Genomic DNA, 23,781 nt, shown 5'->3' with positions numbered 1-23,781 from the left:
ATAGGCCTTCCCCAGACTTGTCAGACCACTCTGTGGTTCAGACTCCCACCAGAAAGTAAATAGCATATTTCTCCAAAAGTGTAGGATGCATCAGGAAATCTTTCCTCTCCAGAACGTGCCGATGCCCAAACTCAACACGGGAACTTCTGACCTTGGAATTACCCATGAGGCAACTCTCAAAGCAGGAGCAGCCCCAGAAATCTCCTTTCTCTGCTACCAAGGTTAAACTCTGAGATGGCGATCCTGGGAAATTCGAGCTCTGCCCCCACCCCCAAATGCAAGAGGCTGGGGTTAAGGAGCAGTCCTTCACCTCCACTCTTTTGGGGCACTTCTGGACTTATCGTTTCTGCCATCTGCTTTCATTCCAAGTTACTTCCACGGCTTCTTACTGAGTCAGAGAGGGGCCCAACCCCCTCCCCCTACCTTACTGCATTTTGGAAATAGCAGCAAGAATAAAGGAAAAGTGTAAGCCCTCAAGACGATAATCAGCTTGCTTTTATATGCCTCGAGGAGAAGCCAAAGCACTAGGGGCTCTCTGTGTTCCTCAGATTGTTTGGGGGTTGAGAGAACAGGGGAGAGGCTCTTTAATCAGAAACTAATAATGGCTCACATCGGAACTCCTCAATCTGATCAGGTTCTCCTCTGATCCAACCTCACCCCCCACCGCCACCTATTCTGTGTACATATATGTGAGAGTTAGGTGGTGCAGTGAATAGACACTGGGCCTGGAGTCAGGACTTGAGTTCAAATTTGCACTCAGAGATGTACTGTGTGACCGTGGGCAAGTCACTCAACCTCTTTCTGCCTCACCTTCAGCAACTGTAAAATGGAGGTGATAATAATACCTCACAGCACTTAGCACAGTGCCTGGCACATAGTAGGTACTCAATAAATGTTTATTGAGTGTCTCACTGACAGGTTTTTATGAGGATCAAATGAGATATTTGCAAAGTATTTAGCATAGTGCCTGACATAGTAGGAACTTCATAAACGCTCCTTCCTTTCCTCCTTGAGGGCAGAGACTGCTTTCTATTTTGTCTTTGTATCCCCCAAACTTAGACATGGCGTCTGGCTTTCTTTTCTAATCTAGACCTGATTTCATTTGTCCAGGGAGCTCCCTTAACCCGTGCAGATGAGCAACCGTTCTGTCATTTAGGGGCTTAACTTCTCTACCTGGCTGGGAGTTTAGGTGAGCTGCCCTGATTCAGATGGCCAATACGTGTGACCTCTGATCCTGCCTCTGACGCTAATGGCCCATTCAGCCTCAGAGAAGTCACTTTACTTCCACCAATGTCCTCACTTTGAGGCCAACCCTCTCAGCAAGAGGAGACATTTCACAACTTGGATTGGATGAACGACTGAATGCAACACCTTTTAACATGTACAGCAAATCCAACAAGAATAGATCACACAGTAGGTTAAGGGGGGCATTAAGAAATAAAAATGGCAATGTATTCCTTGGAACCAAATTATCAAATGCCATCCAAGGCTGTTTCTATTCTTCCCTTTGTCTCCTTCGGCCCCCAACACCTTCCCTCTCTTGGGTCTCGGCTCTCCCCATCTACTCTGTCCTCTCCTTCACAATCCGACTCCAATGAACTTCACAGACTTTTCTCCCCTTTCCACTTTTTTCACTGCATTTCTCTGAAATTCAGAAATCAGCCTATACCCTTCTTTACCCCCAAAGGAGTAACTGTGCTGCTTAGTTCACTGACTCCGTCCTGGGTGCATCCTCTCTAGCTGCAACTCGCCTCAGTCGAAGTACGATTTCTGCTCCGTTACCCCGCCCTCAGTTCCTCCTGCCTCAGCTTAGGCTTTGTGGCTTACACAGGTTCCTGTCTTGAGATTCACCATCAGGTCGAATCTAAATTTGCTCCACCAGACTCAACAGCGAGGCAGTGTGGAGCAGCGGGAAGAGCCCTGGGGCTGCTACACTCTGTTCATATGGTACATCCTGTCTCTCTCATTAGAATATAAGATCCTTGGAGGCAGAGCCCATTTCTGTCTGCCTCTAACACTTGGCACATGGCGTGCGCTAAATAAACACTTGTCGACCGAGAAACAAAGATCTGCAAAGCACTGTACGTGTATTATCTCATTTGATCGAACAACCACCCTGGGGCAGGTACTCTTATTATCACCATTTTACAGACGAGGAAACTGAGCCACAGAGCCTGCCCAGAGTCACACAGCTGATAAATGTCTGAGGCAAGATTTGAACTCGATCCTAACTCGAAGTTCAAGCTGCCTGGGGTGAGAGCAGAAGAAACACTGAAGAAGAACACACTCCCACCAGACTTTTAGATAAAAAAACAGGGACAATGCAACAAAGGTTTAGCAAATGGTAAAATGGTCAGAGTGAACCTTTAATGTTGACATGCACTACACGTGCAGCAAAATAATGTGTCACGAGTGTTTAGAAAAATCAGCTTGTCCTGCTTCTTTGGCAGAGAAGAAAATGGAAGCAATATAGTACTAAATGAGGTTACAAACAATTCAGATCATCTTGGGAGTTTGGTGTTTGGTTTTTTTTTTTTAATCAAAAAATCCCCTTTCTGGCAATTCTGATGGGTGTGATCCTTCTCCGTGAAGATGAGGACACTTTCTTAGTCCCCACAAACCTTTTCCTGCCCTCCTCAAACACTATATGCTCTGTCATCCTCAGTTTCCAAAAGGGCGTCACTGGATAATAACAGTCCCATTGGTTTTTTGATGCATTGCACCCATGAAATGTCGCTGACCATCTAAATATAACATGGAATCTGAAACAAAAGAAAGATTGCCACATCTCAGCAAATCAGGACATTAGCAGATAATGAGAACAAGTGCAACTGGTGACAATGATGTGCCACGGAACCTTCTAAGAGGCTTCTCTGACAATCATCTGCTAGACAGAAGACGACCTGGAGTATCCCCTAGCTCCAATCTGTCACCCAATTCATAAGGTAGAAGATGAAGGGGAAGATAAGAATATAACAATAGCTGATAATAGAAATATGTTCTATTCCCCTGACCAAACGGAAGCTCCTGCATCATTTACCAGATGGAAGGTTAGGAGACTTTGAAAAGTTCTATGAGAAGATCCCCCCTCTTCTGCTCACAGGCTGGAGGCGTTGACTGTGGAGCAGGCTCTGGTTGCTACCACCAATCAACTAACAGTAGGAATGAGTGTCTCCGGTGGGTCCTCATGCGCTGCAGAGGCTATTCACAGGCAGTAGGCAATCTACCTCCTTCCCTTTCTTTGCAGAAATGGGACACTATATATATATATTTACATATATATTTATATAAAATGAAAAACTACAGATACCACCAGATTTGCTTTCATGCATTGGTTAACTTCAGAAACCATTTTTATTTTACTTTCTTCTGTGTTAGAAAAGATGACTCACTGGGAAGTGGCGAGGGAAAGGAAAATGGTGATGATATAAAAACAAAAGTGAAAAACAACAGCAGGAAAGGACACGTGCTAATGCAAATGGCCCACCTGGCTTCTTTGGCAGGGGCTCTCAAGCCCAAGCTGAGAGCTGAAAAGCAGGGATCCTAAGAATTTACTATACAAAGTACTGTGTCCAGGAATCAGAAGAGAGAGAGCTATGTGAATGTGTGTGTTTAAATATAACAAGTAACAAAGACACAAAATTCTGACAATGTTTTCCCCTTCCTTAAAAACATCCACCATTGCTGCTTACCTCCATAGGTTCTGGGAATCACCGACGGCACTTCTTTTTCAACAAAAAATGTGAAATGGAAGATATTGGTAGTCTTGTGCTCTTTAGTACCAGGGAAAGATACTTCGCTGTGTACTCTAACTTGAATGTGATTCTTTTCAGTAAAACAAACCTAAGAGAGTATTTTTAAAAGGAAAGAGTAACCTGGTCAACCATATTACTAAGAATGAGAAAAAAAGGTAGTTCAAAGAGAAAAAATAACCCTAAGATACAGAAACATATCTCCTCTTCCTTCCTTTACTACAAAAACAAAGGAGGTAATATTTAATTTCTCATTTCACACCTACCTGGGAAGAAAAGAATAGCAGTGATCCAATTTCAACAGGGCTCTGAAATATGATGTCATCTACAGCAACTAGAAAAGGCCTGGAACCACTATGGATGGAAAAGAGAATTGTGCTTCAAAGGTCTACACAGAGTAAAGATTATTTCTATTTCTCTTTAGCCCTGGGACCCCACTGTCTTGATTGTGGTGACCTTTCCAGACCCATTATTTCACGAAAACCCTAATAAATGCTTCACTCCACTCCTTAACGCCATCGCCAACTAACTTGCATCCTAAAGTGTACCCCTTCCAACCCAACCTTCCCTACTAATTCTACAATCATGATCAAAATTAACTTTTCCATTATTCTACTCCCATAAGGCCCTCCTTCACCACCCCCATAGCTTTTAGGACCAAAGTGCCCCACCTAGGGCCACAACTTTCCTATGAGTGTTGGTTTGCCTATTAGAATGTAAGCCCTTTCAAGTCAAAGGCTGTCTTTGCTTTTGTATTTGTATTTCCAGAGCTTAGCACAATGCCTAGTACACAGTAGGCATTTAATAAATGCTTTTTCATTCGTTCTTCCTTATGCCAGGCAGACTCAATATTAAACAAAAATCAATTTAAAAAAATCATCATCATGTTGGAAAGACAAGAGGAGCCACTCTGACACCAGACCGGTGTCAACAAGCCCCCTCCCTCCTCTCAGCAAGTCTAACATAGGAGAATTAACAGAGATACTCTTCTCAAATGAAAACTCAATGCAAGCATGTAAACTGGTAGCCTTTATTTTCAGGAAAAGCACACCTAGACCTCAGCAAAATATTTAGAATTACTATCAATGTATGTATCAGAACTTACGCAAAATTACAAGCAGTAGCCCAACCAAGTTCAAATGCTTTTCTCATAAGGAAACCTCCAAAGATTCTATTGAAAATGTTCCGTTCCTGTGTTTAAAATACACAAACTTTTATGTAACACACACATCAAAGAAAGAACTCCACCAAGGAAATGGGAGAAATCAAGCCTGAAGGACTCTCAGAACAGTCACAGGTGTGTGTGAATGACTCACCTGCAGGCATTCTATTTGTTTACCATTTTTCTTCCCCGCTAATATACAAGCACAGAACAAAACAAGTACAGTACCTCAGGATGGCATATCTGCAGGCTCTTCAATTTTGTATCTTCCATCCACACTGAATCTGGAGGTAAAACTCGACTTTGAAAACTTATAGTCCTGTACAAATTAAGGTTTGTTCAATTATTTCAGTACGAGAATGTTATTAATAAGATACAAACATCTTCAAGAGACAATCAAAGAATCAGAAAATTGCCATATTGTTCCGAATACAGGTTGCATTGGGTTTTTGTTTTGTTTTGTTACAAACTCTGCCTTATATGAAATCTACCTGTGGTATATAAAACATAAAACCCAAGTGTTACTTTTTGACACGTGCCTTGATAGGGTTAATTTTTCCCTTCAAAGAGAACTCACTTTAAGGAAGCAGCCTTAGATTAATACAATAAATCACTTCGTTTTAAGGTTAACAAATGGGAAAACAGAACAAAAAAAAAAACCCCCAAGTAAGAGTCCAAGGGAGGAGTGACAAGTGCCTGAGCTAGAGTGGGGGCCAGGTGAGTGGGAAAACAGTGACATGAGCAGAAAATACCGCAAAGGGAAAAGCAAAAAGACCAGAAAACCTTTGGATATGGTGGTGCTACAGAAATGAAGACGACTGTGAATAACTGACATTTTATCAATAGGAAATAATAAAAGGACAGAGACTATCACAGTATCATGTACATTTATGTGACAAGCCTTATTTGTAAACATTCAGGCCCTAAAATAAATCAGACTCACTGAATTTTAGGGCTGGAAGGAATTTTTGCAATCATGTAGTCTCTCATTTTAACAAATTAAAAAACTGAGACCAGCAGCTAAGTGGCACAGTGGAGAGAGTACCAGGCCTGGGATCAGGAAGACCTGAGTTCAAATCTGGTCTCAGGCATGTACTAGCTGTATGACCCTGGGCAAGTCACTTCACCCTGTTTGCCTCAGTTTCCTCATCTGTAAAATGAGTTAGAGAAGGAAATGGCAAACCATTCCAGCATTTTGCCAAGAAAACCCCTAAATGAGGTCACAAAGAACTAGACAGGACCGAATGACTGAGCAACAGCAGCAAACTGAGACCAGAGAATGAATTCCCCAAAGTCATATAGCTCAGCCACTAATGAGGCCAAAGCCAGAGTCCATCACATCCTGCTGGGTTCTTTTGTTTTGGCTGTTGTCCTTTGGTGCTACACAAAACACAAACATGCTCCCTTGCAATCAAACATATCCTGTACTTTTCATGTCCTTCTCCCATGAGTTCTCACACAATCTATCCTACCTCTTTGCTCTCAGTGCAATTAATCATTGCCTCCTCTTCCTCACTGTTTACTTTTCTGAAAAGTTAAGGTAAATTACCAAATTTATAAAAGTGCCTGGTGCAAGAATAGGTACAGATTGTTACAAGATGTGCAATGATACCTAGCAAAGAGAAGGTATGAATGGTGAAGTGTGATGTGAAGACAGGGTCGAGTCGAGTCAGAAAAAGAAGGGAATTAGGGCCCTTGGCTGTTGGACAAGCTGGACGTCTCTGGAAGCTGTTGGTATTAATCCCACTTCCCTGCCAGGATTTCCCTCCTTCCTTTCCTCTACTTCCCAGAATACTGGGCTTCCTTCAAAGCTCAGTTCAGGTCCCAACTCCTATTATGAGGTCTACTAGAGAGGAGAACCCAGATATTTTCCATTAAACCAGACATTAAAGAGATTTGAAGAAAATATGTAAAACAACACTCCTCACCAAATTTTTATTTGTAAAAATAATTATTTTCATAAAAGTTATTATTGTTCTTTTGAAATGAATCAATAAATATCTTAAAATGTTATCAGTTTTAATTTTTAATGTAGTAAATAAATACTGATAGATATAATCCACATAAATAAAAACTCTTTGAGGTCTTGAAAAAATTTTAAGAGTGTAAAGAGTACTTGAGATCAAAAAGTTTGAGAACCATTGCTTTAGGGCAAGGATTATTTTGGTTCGTCCCTATATTCTCAGTGCCTAGCACAGTACTGGGCACACAGCAGATATTTAATAAATATTTTCTGAAAAGTGTAGGCAGAGCTTCACAACTTGGAATAGCTAAGGAAATGCAGTGAGCCCTAAGCCATCTCCTATAACACCCTCCTACAGCATCCTTTTCATTTCAGAACCAAGCCCTTAGAAAAGCAACTACGAACATTAAAACTAATCTCAGACTTACAGAAGAACATTAAGATTAGAGCTTATGAAATAAGTGTGGAAAAAAATCACACTCCTCTCCTGAAGGCAGAGAGATAAACTCTTGAGATCTCTTCCAATATATTAATAGGGTCTAAAAACTTTCTCTGCTTGAGATGACGGAGAGAGGTAAGGAAACATTATCTTATCTGTGAACCTAATGTCAGTGTGTTCTTTTATCAAAACAATTTGAACCAGGTCCAGGGTACTCCAAGTTCACACAGTTGTATTTTTGCTACACAAAGTGGAAAATATGTAGCTTCCTAGACACTCCAATTCTTCAAGGACCTCAGATTTCAAAAGTGAAGGTGCCACTTCCACCAATGCAAACCCATACAGAAAGTTTCATGAGTAGCTATGGATGAAAAAATTCATCCCCTGGTGGCCAACCTTCTGGTGATGGGATTCTTCCAACCTAAACACAGTGATTCTTGGATCACACATATACTGACATCCCAGTTCCTAGAAAGAAACTGTTCCTGCCAATGTTTGTGTTCCACTGACCTAATCTTTAAGATCCCATGGTCACCTCCATGACACCATAAGGCATTGGATAATGACTCAATGCTAATTATTATCTTTTGAAAATGTGTATGCCAATTTGAAATGCATTAAACTGAGCTCATCAAAAGGTTCACGTTCAACAGATACTCTCTCTCTCTCCAAGGTGTCTGCCCCAACTTGCCTTGGGTCCAGCGTGTTAAGGAACATGTTGTGAATTGCATGCCTTTCTTCTGCAGTGGGAGCCATCTTCAATAAGGACGTAGTGGAGGAGGCAATCCTCTTCCCCTTATTCACTAGAAAATGGGAAATCCAAAAAGGTCACAATGCACTACAGTTAGAGAGAGGAGCAAGCAGTGTCTGCGAAGTTTATACTACACTCTTTCAATCAATTGCAACTAATATAATCTTGTCTCTCTAAATGTCTACAGCCTTACAGCATTATGTAGTGTTGAGAGTAATGGCTGGATCCAAATGAAACACAGGTTCGGCAGCATTGATATTTCTGTTACGTTCTAGACTGGGAGTTTAAGGAAGCAAAGAGGATAGAGCTCATTTGAAAAGCTGATTTGTCCATTCTCTTTTTTTTTAAGGAGGCTATCAGGGTTAAGTGACTTGCCCAATCACACAGCCAGTAAACGTCTGAGGCCAGATTTGAACTCAGGTCCTCCTGACTCTTGGGCCAGTGCTCTATCACCACCTAGCTACCCTTTATTTATTCTTTATAGTAAAAGAAATCAAATTATCTTCTCGCCACCAAAGTACACTTTCACATGACTTACAGTAGTGCTTCATCTATAAAGCTCTACATAGGTAATTTCATGCCAAAAGGGCCCAGCTCAAGTACCGCCTCTTCTAAGTAGCCTTCTCAGCTTCTCCTCTTACAGCCCTTAGTACCTCTCATACACGGTCACATTTTATTTTGTGTTGTTTGCATCATTCTTGTCCTCGTCCTGTCTCCCAACCTCTACCCTGCCCCCACCCATTCTGCTGCAGTCTCCTAGAAGGCAAGGCTTGTGTGTTATACTCATATTCGGTTGCCCTTAGTGCCTCACAGCTCAGAAGTCATTCAATAAGTCTGATGAATTCATTAGAACACATTAAATAGTCCCTGGGGGGAAAGACTTTGGCTCAGTTTATAAATCAGTAAAAACATATTAGTGTTTGAATTTGAGATTCGGCAAATTAATAATGTTCATTCCGGTTTAGGGTTTACAGTTCAGTCCAAGTCCCTGGTCAGAGTGGGTGAGGTTTCTAAAAAGCAAGCCTGAAAAATGAGCAATATCCCACATGAAGAGAACATTTGATTAGCACATTCAGTGAACAACCTTAAAATCTCCCCAGGATTCTATTTAATGTTCTAGTATGTTCAGGCTATTATACACAAAATGGCATACATTCTCCTTGCTTGAAGAGTTCCTCTTCCTTTGGACCTTCAGGGACTAGTGGATTTATAAAAGCTGGCCTGAAGAGGGGAGAAAAAAAATACATACTTATATGTAGATATATATGCATATAATATATATACTCACATATATAATAAATATATGTATGCCTTAACTTATATGTGGGCATATGTACATATGCATGTCAGGATATGGTTTTATTTAGTCAAGTTGAGGCTGTATAATTGGCCTTCCACTTTTCCAAATCTTCCATCTTTTTCTCTGTGTGGCCGATATGGTACAAACTTTTGAAGGTCTTATGATACAGGTGTTAGCTGTATCTTGAGGTATATTTATTCATATTACAAAACAATTTGACATTTTGTCAAAGGCACAAGCACCTAGGCAAAAGGAAGCTAAAAGATGTTAAAAATGGAATTAAGGTAAGTTCTCTCTCTGAAGAAATTAAGGGCATTTTAATGTATTTATTTATATGTTTTAAATATTTATACATATTTATCATACATTTAGTCAATTATATAAGCAATATTATATATTTTGACAATCTTATCAAAAATCCAAATATCAACACTGACTAACAAGCAATTTGATGACGTCTTATAACCCCCAACCCTTCTTCTGGTCCGGTATGTGATTTCAACAGTATGCAGAACTGCTCCGCCACAGAAATTCTCTCCACTGATTCAGATTTCCAACTTACCTCTTTCTTGTAGTCTTAAAGAACTGTCAGAGTCACATGACTTCCTTGTGACCCCAAAAGTAGCCAGAGGCAGAATTCGAATCTAGATCTCCCTCTGCCAAAATGGAAACGAGGACTGAGGAAAAGATGAGTTTGGCCTGGAAGGGGTCACTTAGAGGCAATCAAATATGGACAGGGACAGGAACTAAACTTGGGCTCTCACAAGTACAATGAAATAACAGGTGAAGAAACTCCTACCAATTTTCTGTCATTTATACGCTAAGAAAGTTGCCTAGAGTACTGGGAGGTTAGAAGTGACTTGCCCGTTTACTACACAGGTCAGGGCCAGAGCTTGACCCCGTGTCTCCATGTCTCTGTCCATGAGGCCAGCACTTCTCAAAGTGTGGTCTTCAGATCTCTGAGGATCACTGAGATCCTTTCAGAGCTGGTCCTCAAAGACAAAACCATTTTCATAATAGTACTAAAATGTCATTTCCTTATTAATGAAGTCTGAATGCCTTTTCCAATCACATAGGTGTGTAGCCAGATTTTCTTCATATACTTCAACAAAAAACAACAAAGCACAATAGACTGGATACAGAAGCATATAGGAGAACCGAGCTGTCTTCTAGGAAGCCAAGTATAAAAGCAATTGCAAAAATACGTAAAACAAGGTACTCTTCTCACTAATTTTTGTTCCGGAAAATAAGAGCTATTTTTCATAAGACTGTGTGATTTATGTTAACATGTAATAGGCTTATCATCATTTTTGATGAATTAATAAATATTTTAATTATTTATCAGCTTAAATTCTAATATGGCAAATACCAATGTATACATATATATGTGTGTGTGTGTGTGCATATATACATACATACATATACATACACACACACACATAAATACACATAAACGACAAGCTCTCTGGGGTCCTCAGGGGCAGCTAAGCTGTGCACTAGAAAGAGCACGGGACCTGGAGTCAGGAAGATGTGAGTTCAAATTTGACCTCAGACACTTACTAGCTGTGTGATCCTGGGCAAGTCACTTCACTGTGTCTGCCTCAGTTTCTCCATCTATAAAATGGGTTAGAGAAGGCAATGGCAAACCACTCCGGTATCTGTGCCAAGAAAACCCCAAATGGGGTCATGAAGAGTCAGACAGGACTGAAAAATGACTGAACAACTTTGGGATCTTCAACTATGTTTAAGTCTTGTAAAGGGGACCTGAGACCGAAAAGTTTGAGAACCGCTACACTAGACCACACTGCCTTTGAATTAAATACAAAACCCTGGAAACGTCTGGTACAGGAAGTACACATCCTTGAATATATACAGATTAATTCTGCTTTAACTTAGCCACGTGGTATTTGGTGTTTATGTCTCCAGTCAACAATAATTTTTTAAGAATTTGATTTTGTTCAAAGCTAGTACACAGCTAAAGGATGTCAAGATAGAACTTAAGTTTGATTTGTGGTTCACTCTACTGCTGTGAATAAAACACTGGTAACAAATATTCTCAAACGTGAATTTGAGACTAGCCAAAATATGTTTAAAGTGAATTTAAGGGGAAAGGAACAGGAAGAGTGTATAAGTAAGGAAACTATAGAATCTAGCATTTTCTTAACCAAATACATTAACTTAGAAATAACTAAGTCAATTGACTGTGGAATAAAAATAATAAAAAACAATACTGGTGACATATTGCACAGTTCCAGAGTTCTAGACTAATAATTACCCTTTGTTTTCAGGATCACGAGCCACCATCACAAATGTTGCATCCAAGACCGGATGGTAAACCGTATCCTGTAACTAAAATAAAAAAGGAAAGACTTCAGATAGAACAGATACTGACTAAAAATAATGCCGCAGTTCTAAACCAGTATTACGGCTTTAAGGAATAATCATGTGAGAGTAACTATGAACATCTACATCATCCTTATTTAGTCATCTGACCCTGACATGCTGGCAGGCAACATGGGACAGTGGATGGAGAGCCCTGGAGTCTGAAAGACCTGAATTCAAATCCTGCCTGTGGCACATACTGCCCTTTAACCTTTCAGTGTACCAGGCAACTCTCTGAGATTATACATGATACACCAGGCATTAATCTGCATCGGTGAAGGGAGTTTCCTTGCTAGCAGTTCTCTATACCAACAAAATCACAGGTTCCATCCAAAAAAAAAAAAACCAACCCTCTCACATACAACACTTCAAAATTATTCATGAATGTTAAATTAATCTCACCAACGAACTCCCACAGGCCTGTGGCCAGATAAACCTTATGAAGTTGAATCTTTTACTATCTATATTGAAACCTATCTAAACAAGTTGGTGACACTGAAAAATGGAAAAGATAAAAGAACAGATACTGACACAAACTATCCCCAGTTAGGTGGTACAATGTATAAAGTACCAGGCTCAAAGTCAAGAAGAACCCATCTGCCTTAACTACGTGACCTAAACAACTCACTTAACCTTTCTAGGCCTAAGCTTCTTCATCTATAAAATAACGGATTTGGACCCAATGGCTTCAGAAATGTCTTCCAACTCTAAATCTATGATCTTATACTCCTTTACCAGCTCCTAAGGAAGTTTAACTTATGTAAATCAATTATACTGAAAGAGATAACACATTCACAGTGCTTTGCAAACCAAAAATTGCTAAATTGCCAAAATGAAGAAACTAAAAAAAGCCTAAGAATCCACATCAGTCACCAAACGCTTCAGCACTTTGCCAAGTAGAGAGAAACAGTAGACCAGAGCAACACCAATTTTAAAAAGAACATCTTTTTTTTTTTAATCTTAGAAAGGAAGATAGTGGGCAATCATGTGCATGTGATACTGCCTACAAAACAAGTTTGTAGAATGCTGGGTCAGAACCCAAGTGAATGAGATCATCCCCAGAGCACTTAAGGAAGAAACTGGAAGGAATATACAATGATGAAATGGGGGAAACTACTGTAAAAGGTGTTTTAAAAATTGTCTGCTCCAACCTGGAATGACCTGTATGAGCTGATGCTGAGTGAGGGGAGCAGAACCAGGAGATCATTATACATGAGTACAGACACACGGTATCTGTGATGACTAACTTCGATAGACTTGGCTCTTCTCAGCAATACAAAGTTCAAAGACAGCTCCAAAAGACTCATGATGGAAAAAGTGATCCACATCCAGAGAAAGAATTACAGAGTCTGAATGCAGATCGAGGCAAACTTTTTGCTCTTTTTTTCCTTCTTTTTTGGTTCCGTTTCTCCTTTCTCATGATTCATTACCTTGGTTATAATTCTTCTTCACAAATGGACTATCATGTAAATAATTGCAATGTGAAGGTATATGGAGAACCTATATTGGATTACATGCTATCTTGGGGTGGGGGAGGAGAAGGAGAAAAAATTTGGAACCCCAAAACTTGTGGAACTGAGTGTTATAAACTAAAAATACAAAATAAATTCATTAAAAAAAATTGCCTGCTCCATCACTGATAAGGGAACACCCATGCGTGGGAGCAACTCTAGCACCAGCCGTCTCTTAGATCTGGTTCAAGGTTGGGACACAGTGAGATACCTGAAAGTCATTGACCATTTAATACAAGGAGGTTGTCTTTGCCCTAATATGGAAAGAATATGTACAAGAATACGGGGGAACTTAGCTTTTTTGGAAACAGTCCTCCGGTCTCCATATGCAGACCCATGTGGTCAGCAGGGCAGGGCAAATGGGGTTACTCGAATGGGCTTCAGAGATCCACCAAGTCCAAGGGGTCTAGATTCCACATGGCTGAGACTTTTTATGCCCTTAGATGACCAGGAAGGAGGGAATACGTATTTATTAAGCAACTACTACATGCCAGGCACTGGGTTAAGACCTTTACAAGTATCTCATTTCATCAGAGAATCCAGGGCCAATCATGCGGGACAATCAGAGCAGCTTTATCTTCATTTAGGTAGAGCTTCTCTGTGCTGTGGGTGGGAGGAAAGAAGGAAAATGCTGGTCCTATCATAAACCACACCAGTGAGATCACAGATACACCGAGGTACTAGTTCACAGATAATCTGCGGATTCTCTAAAATATCTAAGTTTTGCAATGAAGACATGAAAGCTACGCCCTACGGGGTACTTCTTACTATCAAATCGCTTCCTCTCTTTCCAATAACTAATCAGAAAAACCATGGTTCCCAATTACTACAATAAAACAACAACCACTAACGTTTATATAGTGCTATACAGTTCACAAATCCCATTCATCACAACAACTCCACGAAGTAGGCACTATAATGACGAGGCACTACAACGTCCCCATTTAACAGACAAGGAAGCCAAGGCTAACAGAAAACTTGCCTCCAGGCTACATTCTGAGTCTACACTCTATACTCAATATTCTCTCCGCTACACCATGCTGGTACTCACATTTAGGATCAAATGAAGTTGGGGAGGTGAGCCTGGGGGCTATGGCAGGACCAGATGAGGCAGCGTAGGCAAAGCGCTTCGTCAACCTTAACACACTACATACATGGCAGCTAGAATTATTACTCTGCACATAGCTATTTCTATTTATTCTTCACATATTTCTGTTTTGCATAATTCTTCAAGCAAAACTGCAAATGCCTTAACAAGAAGCTGCTGCCCATGATTTCAAAAGGGTAAAAGGCACTAAACAATGCAGGCTCCTACATAGGTAAAGGGGATGTTATTGCTCCCCCAAGAGTACATTTTTAAATGTTTTTCCTAGTACGGGTGAGAATCATTTTTGTCCCCACTTATTCCCTCCTGTCAACAGCTAGCGTGTCTCAGAAACTTGACGCTTACTAGCTGTGTGACCCTGGGCAAGTCACTTAACTCCAATTACCTCGGGGGGGGGGGGGAAGGGGGGAACTTACTGGCCTTTCATAAAGGAAGAGGAGCAAATATAGGATCATAGGTTCACAGAAGCTGAAGACAGAAGCAACCTCAGAGGTCATACATCCCTCTCCTTTTACAGGATTCACATAAACCAGGCATTCAGAAACAAAGCAGCTACTCACCTGACACAGGCACATCTTGACTTCCATAGATGTCTTTCCAACCCAACTCACATGTCCAATGAACTTAAAATCATTTTCCGGACTTATGATCTTCTTAGAGAAATCTGAAAAAAAAAATACAGAGAAATTTGACAGAATAGGTCCCAGCCCTCTTTTCCCTACTCTGAAGTTGGATTGCCAGCATATCAGTAAGGCGAGATTCATGACCTGGAGGATGACCATGAACATGCCTGCATGGTTCAGAATCGCAAAGTATGAAAAACTCTCTAGGTAGAAGGCAGAGGAAGTAGAACATTTATTTAGGCACCAAAGAATCAGATCCCAGAACCAGTAATTCCAATTCGATATAGCAGTAATTGTATTCCAAAACCAGTAAGCCCACGTCAATGTAGTAACAAGGAGATTAAAACACAGTATCACAGCAAAGAGCCAAGTCATCCTGTAACTTCCCTCTCTGCTAGGGCCTTAGCACTCATGAATCCTAACCGTTTGCTTGCCTGTGTCCTCTCCCCCCTCAGTCCTCTGGTCTGCAGCTCTCTGGTTTCCACTCTCCTCTGCAGCTCTGTGGACTTGGGAGTTCTTATTCCTTCTCCTTGTGCTGAATTCTGAAGTCTGGCTCCTCTTCTGACTTCTGAATTCTCGATTCTCAATAGCTACCTTCTGGGTGTATATGTTCTTTTTAGGGCCCAATAGGCAAAAGAGTGTGGAAAATATCTTTAATCAATGATTGGCATCACAAAGGTATGGGCCTGCCTCCCTTAACTGGCCCCACCTGAGGCCTACTGAATGGGTGGGAAAGATCTTCACTCACATTATCGCCACAGCCAGATAGAATGTCTAGGGAATAAAGTGAAGAAGGCAGCAAAGTAAGGTTAAATTTAGACCTATAAGTGCCTAACAAATACTTGGTACAAAGGGAATTGAACAGAGGCTAAACAGCTATCCTCCTATCTGGCTTATCCTTGGAGGAGAAAGGAGCCTGGGCAATGTCTCCAGAGAAAGCATGCTACACACTCAAGTCTAGGAACTGGGAAGGATAAGTCATCTTTCTAGCAACAAGGCTTTCCCCTTGCAACTCTTTTACCATGGGACCCCTTGATGATACCCCTTTAAGGACCCCTTCTTAGACTGATGGTTTTAGATGCACAAAATAAAATACAAAGGATTATGAAACCAAAGGTTAGCGACAATAAAGATACCACTTTTTTCCTCATCCTATTCATGGATTTCCCTGAAATCCTGTTAATCCCCTGTTTAAGAATCTCTACTCTAATAAAGCTGAAAAATGCAGAAGCATATGTGTTTAAAAGATCCCATTTCTACTTCTCCTAGTTTATATTTGTTTTGAATTTAAGTTAATTGCCCTCATTTATGTGAGAGGTCTATTTCCTCAAGAGCTCTAAATATTTTATAGGGAATATTACACCAGGGAGAGGCAGCATTTGACTCAGTATAATAATATATTATTACATTATGACACAGACAAGAGTCATTCAAGATGAGAAGGCATGGATGGGTTTTACAGTCTGGACCAGTTAAGTAGCTATGAAATCACCGAACCATCATGGTATGAAAAGAATCTCTAACCGCTCACGTAATGCCTTAAGGTTTATAGAACGCTTTCATCTCAACAGCCCTGGGAAGGGGTGGTGCAAGTATTATTACAGATGAGGAATCAGGAGGAAGGATGCGACCGGCCAAAAGTCACGCAGCTAGTAAGTGTCAGGGCCCTGGTTTGAATCTGGGTTTCCTTTCTTTCCACTAACCAAGCTAAGGAAAATCTTTTTTTTTTTAACAAATAATATATGAATAGTAATAGCTAGCATTTACATCACGCCTTAAGATTTGTAAAGTGCTTTACAAACAGTATCTCATTTTATCCTCCACATCCCTGGAAGATAGGTACTGTTATTATCCTTGTTTTACTGACGAGGAAACTGAGGCTGACAGAGGTTAAGTGACTTGCCCAGGGTCACACAGTTAGTAAGTGCCTGGCAGGATTTGAACGAAGGTCTTCCTGAAGCCAGGTCCGGCACTCTATCCATAGGTGCCTCCTATGTACAAATGGAGTGTACTGCCTCGCTAGGTAGTAAGCCTGCCTTCACCGAGTGTGTGCAAGCACAAAAAAGGCAGCCATTCATCATAGATGGTATAGCAGGGATTCCTGTGTGGAGCAAAAGGCTGAACTAGGTGACCTCTAAAGTCCTCCAAACCTAAGACTATGCTTTTTATGATCAGATTTTTCACAAAAAATTTCATTTTTTAAAAAAATGTATCACTTAGGAGAGTTCCTATGTAACTCAGGCAACTAACTGATGAAGAAGGCAACTAGAGAAGCTTTGCTTTGCTACTGTCCTTTTTACCTGGTCTCACCTTGGTGCCACATCGAGGCCAGGTGGCTCTGCAAAGACAGACTGAGGTGCTAACTTCTAGAAAACTGACACAAGAAAATCTGAAGTCAGCTCCAAACTGCCAAACATGAAGAGTTAATCCTATCTCGGAAAAGGTCTGCTAATAAGTTTGGAAGAAATAAACTAAAGTATAATAACATTCCATATGAAAGGAAATTATTTTTGTTCAGATCAAGCAACACCTATTGAATATCTCGACATTTGATTGAATACTGAAATTGCATTGAATTCAATTGAAGCACAGACTGACAACAACACTTACCAATTTTGTCAACCAAGGCCGTCACGATGGAGAAAGGGGACATCTTGCTGGAATCCATTTTGGTGTGAGTATAGCAAATAAGAACTAAGGAGAAATGAGAGAATTGGTCAGTGATAGGGAAGAGTAGAAGTATTTCTCAATACTCAGCTCCCTCATTCACAACATAGACATACCAGGTAACGCCCTGTGAAGTTCTGGGCCCTCACTGGGCACCACTTTATGGAAGGTGCTGATCTCATCTTAGAATCACAGGCTATTTTGACGGAAAGAAGTCAGTTCAACTATCTTGTTTTAGCAATAAGTAAAGAAAGGCTCTGAGATGGGAAGGGACTTGTCCCAAGTCACATATTTGAGTAGTAGCAAAATCCTTGAACCATGGACCCATGATGTCTAGTCCAAGCTTCTTTCCACCCTTATATGTTGCTGTTATTTTATGAAGTTCTGAAAATTAAAGGAGCTGAAGTTTTCAAGCTGAGACACCTCTTTTAACTCCTCATTCTCAGGCTTAACCATGAAGCATTTACCTGATCAAGATTGTCTCTTGTTCTCTAAGATCTTCCCCACCCTAGGCCCTCTCACTCATGCTGGTACAATAATACTTTGGCCCACTCACTTGGGCAACCCCCTACCTCTACAACCCATACCTTGAATCATCTGATTCTCACCTTCCTTTAAACAGGAACAGACTTTCCACCTTCTAAAAAAATCAAACAAATAAAAAACCCTGCCTTTTAAGCAACTATTTTCTTTCCTACCACTCACAGCTAAGGCCAGTAAATACATACGTGTTGTATTCCCTAGCAGACTATCGACAAGCACCCTGAAGTTACAGACTGTTTTTCATTTTTTTTTTTAGTGTATCCTCAAACAATATTCCTGACAAGTGATCTTGAAGCTTCCATTGGGAGATCCTCTAACCCTCCTGCCCCCCCACCCCCAGCCAGTTCTAAATCCTATGAATAGGGCCAAACAGAGCCCTTTGCTATTCCATTAGAGCCTTCATCTAGAATGATATTAAGACATTAGTTACTACTCTTTGAATCCCATGCTTCAAGCAGTTTGAAGTCCACCAAATTAACCTCATTGGTGCCTCTCGCCAATCCTGTGGCATCTCTCCCGTTTTTCATCATTTTTAAATTTTACTGACTTTTAAAGTGCCTCTCAACTCTGATTCATGACTTTATAAAAAATAAGCTCAAAATTTTCATCTTTTTTAAACTTTTCTTTAGCCTTAGCTCTTCTAATACATTCTCCTTTGTTCTTTCAGCATTTCATATTTCATTCTTAGTTCATTCAGCCAATATTTGTCAAGCACCTACTCTATGCAAAATATCAAATAGAGGTGCTTAGTTCCCATCCAACCCTTCAGCCTGTACGTAATCCCAACCACTGATCGGCCACCCAGTAGATTGTGTTAATATTCTATTTTCACCTTAACAAACTGGTTGATTTAGTTAACTGCTGATGTCCTCCTAAGAAGTTGTACCAACATCTGCTGGTACTAGAATATATATATATATATATATGTGTGTTTAAATCAGCCTTGGCAACGAAAGGGTGGGCAGAAGCACAAAGCATCACTTTGTGAGGCCCAAATACTGTTTTTGCATGCTAAGAGCCCCTAACAAAGATAAGCAGATACCAGTTCAAGAAATGTTTGGTTTAAAAACAGAAGCATCAATACAGGCAAAATCTACTAATTTAAAGAAAGCTGATAAACATTATTAGCCCAGGATGCTCATCTTACAGACACTTTCCCAAGGCACAACAAACACTATTTTTAAAATCAAATACATAAAACACAAATTACTGATTTCAAAGAACTCAATTAACTTAAATGGAACTGCCAAGATGCTAATCTCTAGACCTTGAGGTCATACGTGGGCTTCTAGAACCTTAAGTGTCACCTTTTGACTGAATACAAATTTTACAGAATACCCTTGCTCTAGACCTTTGAAAGAAGTCAGATGTATAAGAACCATAATGCCAATGAAGAAAGACTAAAAAGAAACTGGATGGTTTGGTTTAAGGAAAGGAAGCCTGGGGCTACATCAAAAATGGTTTTCAAATTCTCAAAGGGTGTCCATTCAAATCTTGGTGCAGTTTTATGCCTCAATAGCTTAAAATGACAATTTACTTTTATTATCATTACTACTAATAACAATGATAGCAGCTTTTGGAATACCCTCTATATTACAACTAGACCCTAAGCTTCTTGAAGCTAAGGAATGTGTCTTATTTACTCTATTCCTCTCTCAGGCCTCAGCACAATGCCTGTTCCCAGACTTAATATTGGAGGAACTGAATGCTCAACTGTGGAAGTCTAAAGTAGGGAGGAAGGTTTAAGAACAAACTTTTCAATACAGTGGGCTGTAAACTCATCGATGGTCTCCCTTCCTCAAGTCTCTCCTCACCCAGTATAGTCATCTACACAGGCTGAATCACATGCAGGAAGGGAAAAGTATTAAATAACTTCTGCTGGTTCCTTTCATCCACAGGGTTCTCTGATTCTAGGTAAACAGTGATAATTACAACTACACAGAAATGTTGGCATGCTTTAGTACCTCCTAAGCTGTCGAGATCTTCAAAAATCCTGCCAAATCTGTGAAACAAAGGAAAGTGGGATTTAACAAGTGGAAACCACAGGGCATTCATTTCCTTTTAATATTCAAATCATAGATAAAAAAAACCAACCCTGTTACCTTACACTATTGTGTACGGTCAAATATTTCTCCCGTAACATGGGTTGAGATCCTAAAGGCAAAACGGCTTCGATATAACTGTCCTTCATCCTCCTTGGAGGCAGCTCCTTCTGGCTCTTGGGCAACAGACTATGAAGTAACTTTCTCTCCTCCATAACTTTCACATGGTCACTGGGAAGAAAGGAAGCAAGCTGCGCATAACATAGAATCAGGACTACTGTCAACACACCTCTGCAAACCAGGGTCCCCATTCTCCTCTCTGTACTAAGCTCCTCCACTTCTTGGGTCCCCTCCCTTCCTGGTCTTCCCTCCTCCACCAGCCCCTACCATCCCACCCTGTGAGGAGAAAAATACAGCTACTCTAGGAAAAGCTCCAAGGACAACTGGTTAAAAGTAATACTTTACCTTAAAGTATTCTAAAATATCTTAAAAGTGCTTTTTAAAAAAAGGGAGATAAGGGAAACCATTTCACACAAATGGGCTAACTAGACAGACACTGTAGCCATGAATAATATCTGACATGAATTAGCACTTTAAGGTTTACAAAGTGCTTTACTCAGCTCCTCACCTCTCACCCATAAAGAAAGGCATGAAGGGGATGATTATCCCCATTTTACAGGTGAGAAAATGAGGCTCAGAAAGGTTGAGTGACTTGCCCCACAGTCTTGAATCTAGTATGTATGGATCACCGTCAGAACAATCGTAATAAGAGCGGGTGCTATTTCCACAGCACTTTATGGTTTGTCTATTTGATCCTTCCAACAAGATGGTAGGGCAGGTGGTACTGGCCCATTTTACAGATAAGGAAACCCAGAGTATTTTTGCATGTTAGCCTCAAAGTCAGGAAGGGCAAGTATAATGATATTCATTTTACATGTAGGAAAACATATCAGTGAGAGGGCAAAGGTCACAGAAATGGACCAACTGGAATGTGAACTAACAAGATTAATTATCAATGAATAAGTAAGGAGTCAGTTTCCCAGTAAGAACACAGCATTTACAGAGCACTTTAAGATCTACATAGGATCATAAAACTGGAGCTGTCGGGAACCTCAGAGGTGATCTGGCTCAACCACTCCACCTGACAAGCGAGCTGACCGCAGGCCCAAAGAATCTGTTCAGGGTCACACAGGTAGCAAGAGGTCAGGTCCTCCAGGGTCTTTCTGCTGTACCACAGTGCACAGTCTTGCCACAACCTTGTGATGTGGGGAGTAGGAGTACTTTTTTAGTCCTAATCATACCCTGTCACACACACAGGGTACAGACATTCTCTCCACTGTCGTATATCAGTAACTCATAATCTTATCGGGGGCACTGAGAGGTGAAGACACTTGCAAGTTTGTCACATGCTAGTTTGCATCAGAGACAGGACTTAAACCTTGGCCTTCCTGACTCCAATGTCAGCCCTCGAGCCACTAGGCCATGCTAACTCTTTGATAATAATACTATAGGTATAATCATCCTCATTTTACAGAGATTTGACTCCCAAGGGTCACCTCCTGCTCCGTCTCCCTCCTCACTCCAGGCCATCCTCCATTCAGCTACCCCAACCCCTCTTAAGTTCAAGGCCTTCTGTCAAATATCTCCTATTTATCTTGAATACAGCTTGCTTTGTAAATATCTGTTTCCATCTTGTCTCCCCCATTAGACTGTAAGCTCCTTAAGGACAGGAACTGATTTTTGCCTTTCTTTGTATCCCCAGGGCTTAGCCTAGTGCCTGGCACACATGGTTCTTCAGTTGTTCAGGCATATCTGACTCTTCATGATGCCATGGACCACAGCACACCACTGCTGTCCATGAAGTTTTCTTGGCAAAGATACTGAAGTAGTTTACCATTTCCTTCTCCAGTAAACGAAGGTAAGCAGAGTGAACAAGTGACTTGCCCAGGGTCACACAGCTAGTGAGTGTCTCGAGGCCAGATTTGAACTTAGGTCTTCCTGACTCTAGGCCACGGGCTCTATCCACTGAGCAAACCAATCGCCTCAACACAGTAGATGCTTAGTAAATATTTCTTGATTAGTATTACTTCCCTCCTACTCACTAAATTCCAGTGATTTGCTATCACGTCTAAGATCAAATATAAAATACTGTACTGGGGTTTTAAGGCCCTTCCTACATCTCCAGTCTTTTCACACTTCACTCCACTCTGCGATCCAGTGACATGCCTTCTTGCTGCTCCTCAAACACAACCCTCAATTTCCCAACTTTTCACGGCCCGTCCCCCATGCCTGGAACACTCTCCTTTTTCACCTCTGCCTCCAGGTTTCTCTGACTGTCTTCAGGCATCAGCTCCAAGCCTCTGTTCTGCCGAAAGCCTTTCCCTTCCTAGTGCCTTCCCTCAGAGATCACCTCTCCTTTAACACAATACGGCTATTTGCATGTTGTCTCCCCTGTTAGAATGGGAGCTCCCTGAGCTGTATCCGCCATTTCTTTGTATCCCCAGTGCCCAGCACTATGCTTGGCATACTGTAAATACTTCATGAATGCTTGATGGCTGACCGACACAATAAGACTATGTCAGAGATGGGATTTCAATGTAGGCCTCTCCTGACTCTCAGCACAACACACGGACTACAGCACTGCAGGCTGCCTCTCCTGAACCCACTAACTCTTTCTAGAGAAAAAAAAAAGCCACAAACACCCTCCTCCGCCTCTTCCAACCAGGTTCACAGATGCCACCAGGAACCCACCCAAGCGACGCATCGATAACACCAACATACCTCCAGCGTGTGGATATTCCTACTATCTCCCGAAGTTTGTGCCGAACTGAAAGAAATAAAGAAAGAGCAGCTGGTGAAACTCACAAAAGTAAATTAGGAGAATAGGAAAGCGTTAGGCCATCAAGCTGAAGCTTGCGAAGAAAAGACTCATGCACGTAGCAGACGGTAAAGACAGAGATCCAAATCAGTAAGAATTAAGATGAACTTTAGGGCGACCATTTAAAGTCAAACAATGAATCTAGAATCCTCAACACCCCCCAAGAACTGAATTATCCAAAAGAATGTGTGTGTGTTAATCATTAGGCCGTATACAAACAAATGTGATAGGGCAGACCAGGGAAGGGAAATAAGCATTTATGCAGCACTTACTGTATGCCAAGCACTTTACAAATATGATTTCATTGGCTCTTCACAACACCCTTCCAAGTCAGATGCCGTTAGTATCCTCATTTTACAGGTGAGAAAACGTAGGCAAAGAAAGGTTAAGTGATTGCTCAAGGTCATCTAGCTCCGAAGAACTGGAGGCCAGATCCGAGTCTAGGTCTTCCTGACTCCCAACCCAGTGACAGATGACATTTATATTGGGCCTACTATGTGCCAGGCACTGTCTCATTTCATCCTCACAACAACCCGGGGGTGGGGGGGAAGGTTTAATCCCCATTTTACAGACAGGAAAACTGAGGCAAACAGAGGTGAAGTGACTTGCCCGAGATCCCCAGGAAGACCCCTTGGGTCTTCCTGACTCCAGGTCCAGTGTTCC

At 41.1% G+C, this 23,781-nt stretch overlaps 1 protein-coding gene across 1 annotated transcript; it reads right to left on the bottom strand.

Moving 5' to 3' along the window:
• Window positions 1-2,333: 2,333 nt before the first annotated feature.
• Window positions 2,334-23,077, bottom strand: ACOT9 (acyl-CoA thioesterase 9). Its single transcript, XM_036747511.1, has 13 exons — window positions 23,022-23,077; window positions 20,301-20,471; window positions 20,163-20,200; window positions 17,599-17,682; window positions 14,926-15,029; window positions 11,643-11,716; window positions 9,221-9,288; window positions 8,008-8,119; window positions 5,143-5,233; window positions 4,858-4,943; window positions 4,019-4,106; window positions 3,693-3,843; window positions 2,334-2,762 (listed from the first exon to the last, which is right to left on the bottom strand). Exons 2-13 carry the CDS (start codon window positions 20,453-20,455, stop codon window positions 2,680-2,682), a joined length of 1,134 nt encoding a protein of 377 aa, XP_036603406.1. The 5' UTR covers window positions 20,456-20,471; window positions 23,022-23,077; the 3' UTR covers window positions 2,334-2,679.
• Window positions 23,078-23,781: the final 704 nt, after the last annotated feature.

The sequence above is a fragment of the Trichosurus vulpecula genome, chromosome 2, assembly GCF_011100635.1.
Source record: "Trichosurus vulpecula isolate mTriVul1 chromosome 2, mTriVul1.pri, whole genome shotgun sequence".
Classification (NCBI taxonomy): domain Eukaryota; kingdom Metazoa; phylum Chordata; class Mammalia; order Diprotodontia; family Phalangeridae; genus Trichosurus; species Trichosurus vulpecula.
This window is presented reverse-complemented; position numbering and strand designations above follow the sequence as displayed.

Bases quoted from the DNA above. Each gene is read 5' to 3' on its own strand.
- ACOT9 (XM_036747511.1), bottom strand. From the start codon at position 20,455: ATGGAGGAGAGAAAGTTACTTCATAGTCTGTTGCCCAAGAGCCAGAAG. The intron at 17,683-20,162 runs GTACTAAAGCAT...ATTTCTCCTTAG, and splicing joins AGATCTCGACAGCTTAGGAG to TTCTTATTTGCTATACTCAC. The intron at 11,717-14,925 runs GTGAGTAGCTGC...TTTTTATTTTAG, and splicing joins TCAAGATGTGCCTGTGTCAG to TTACAGGATACGGTTTACCA.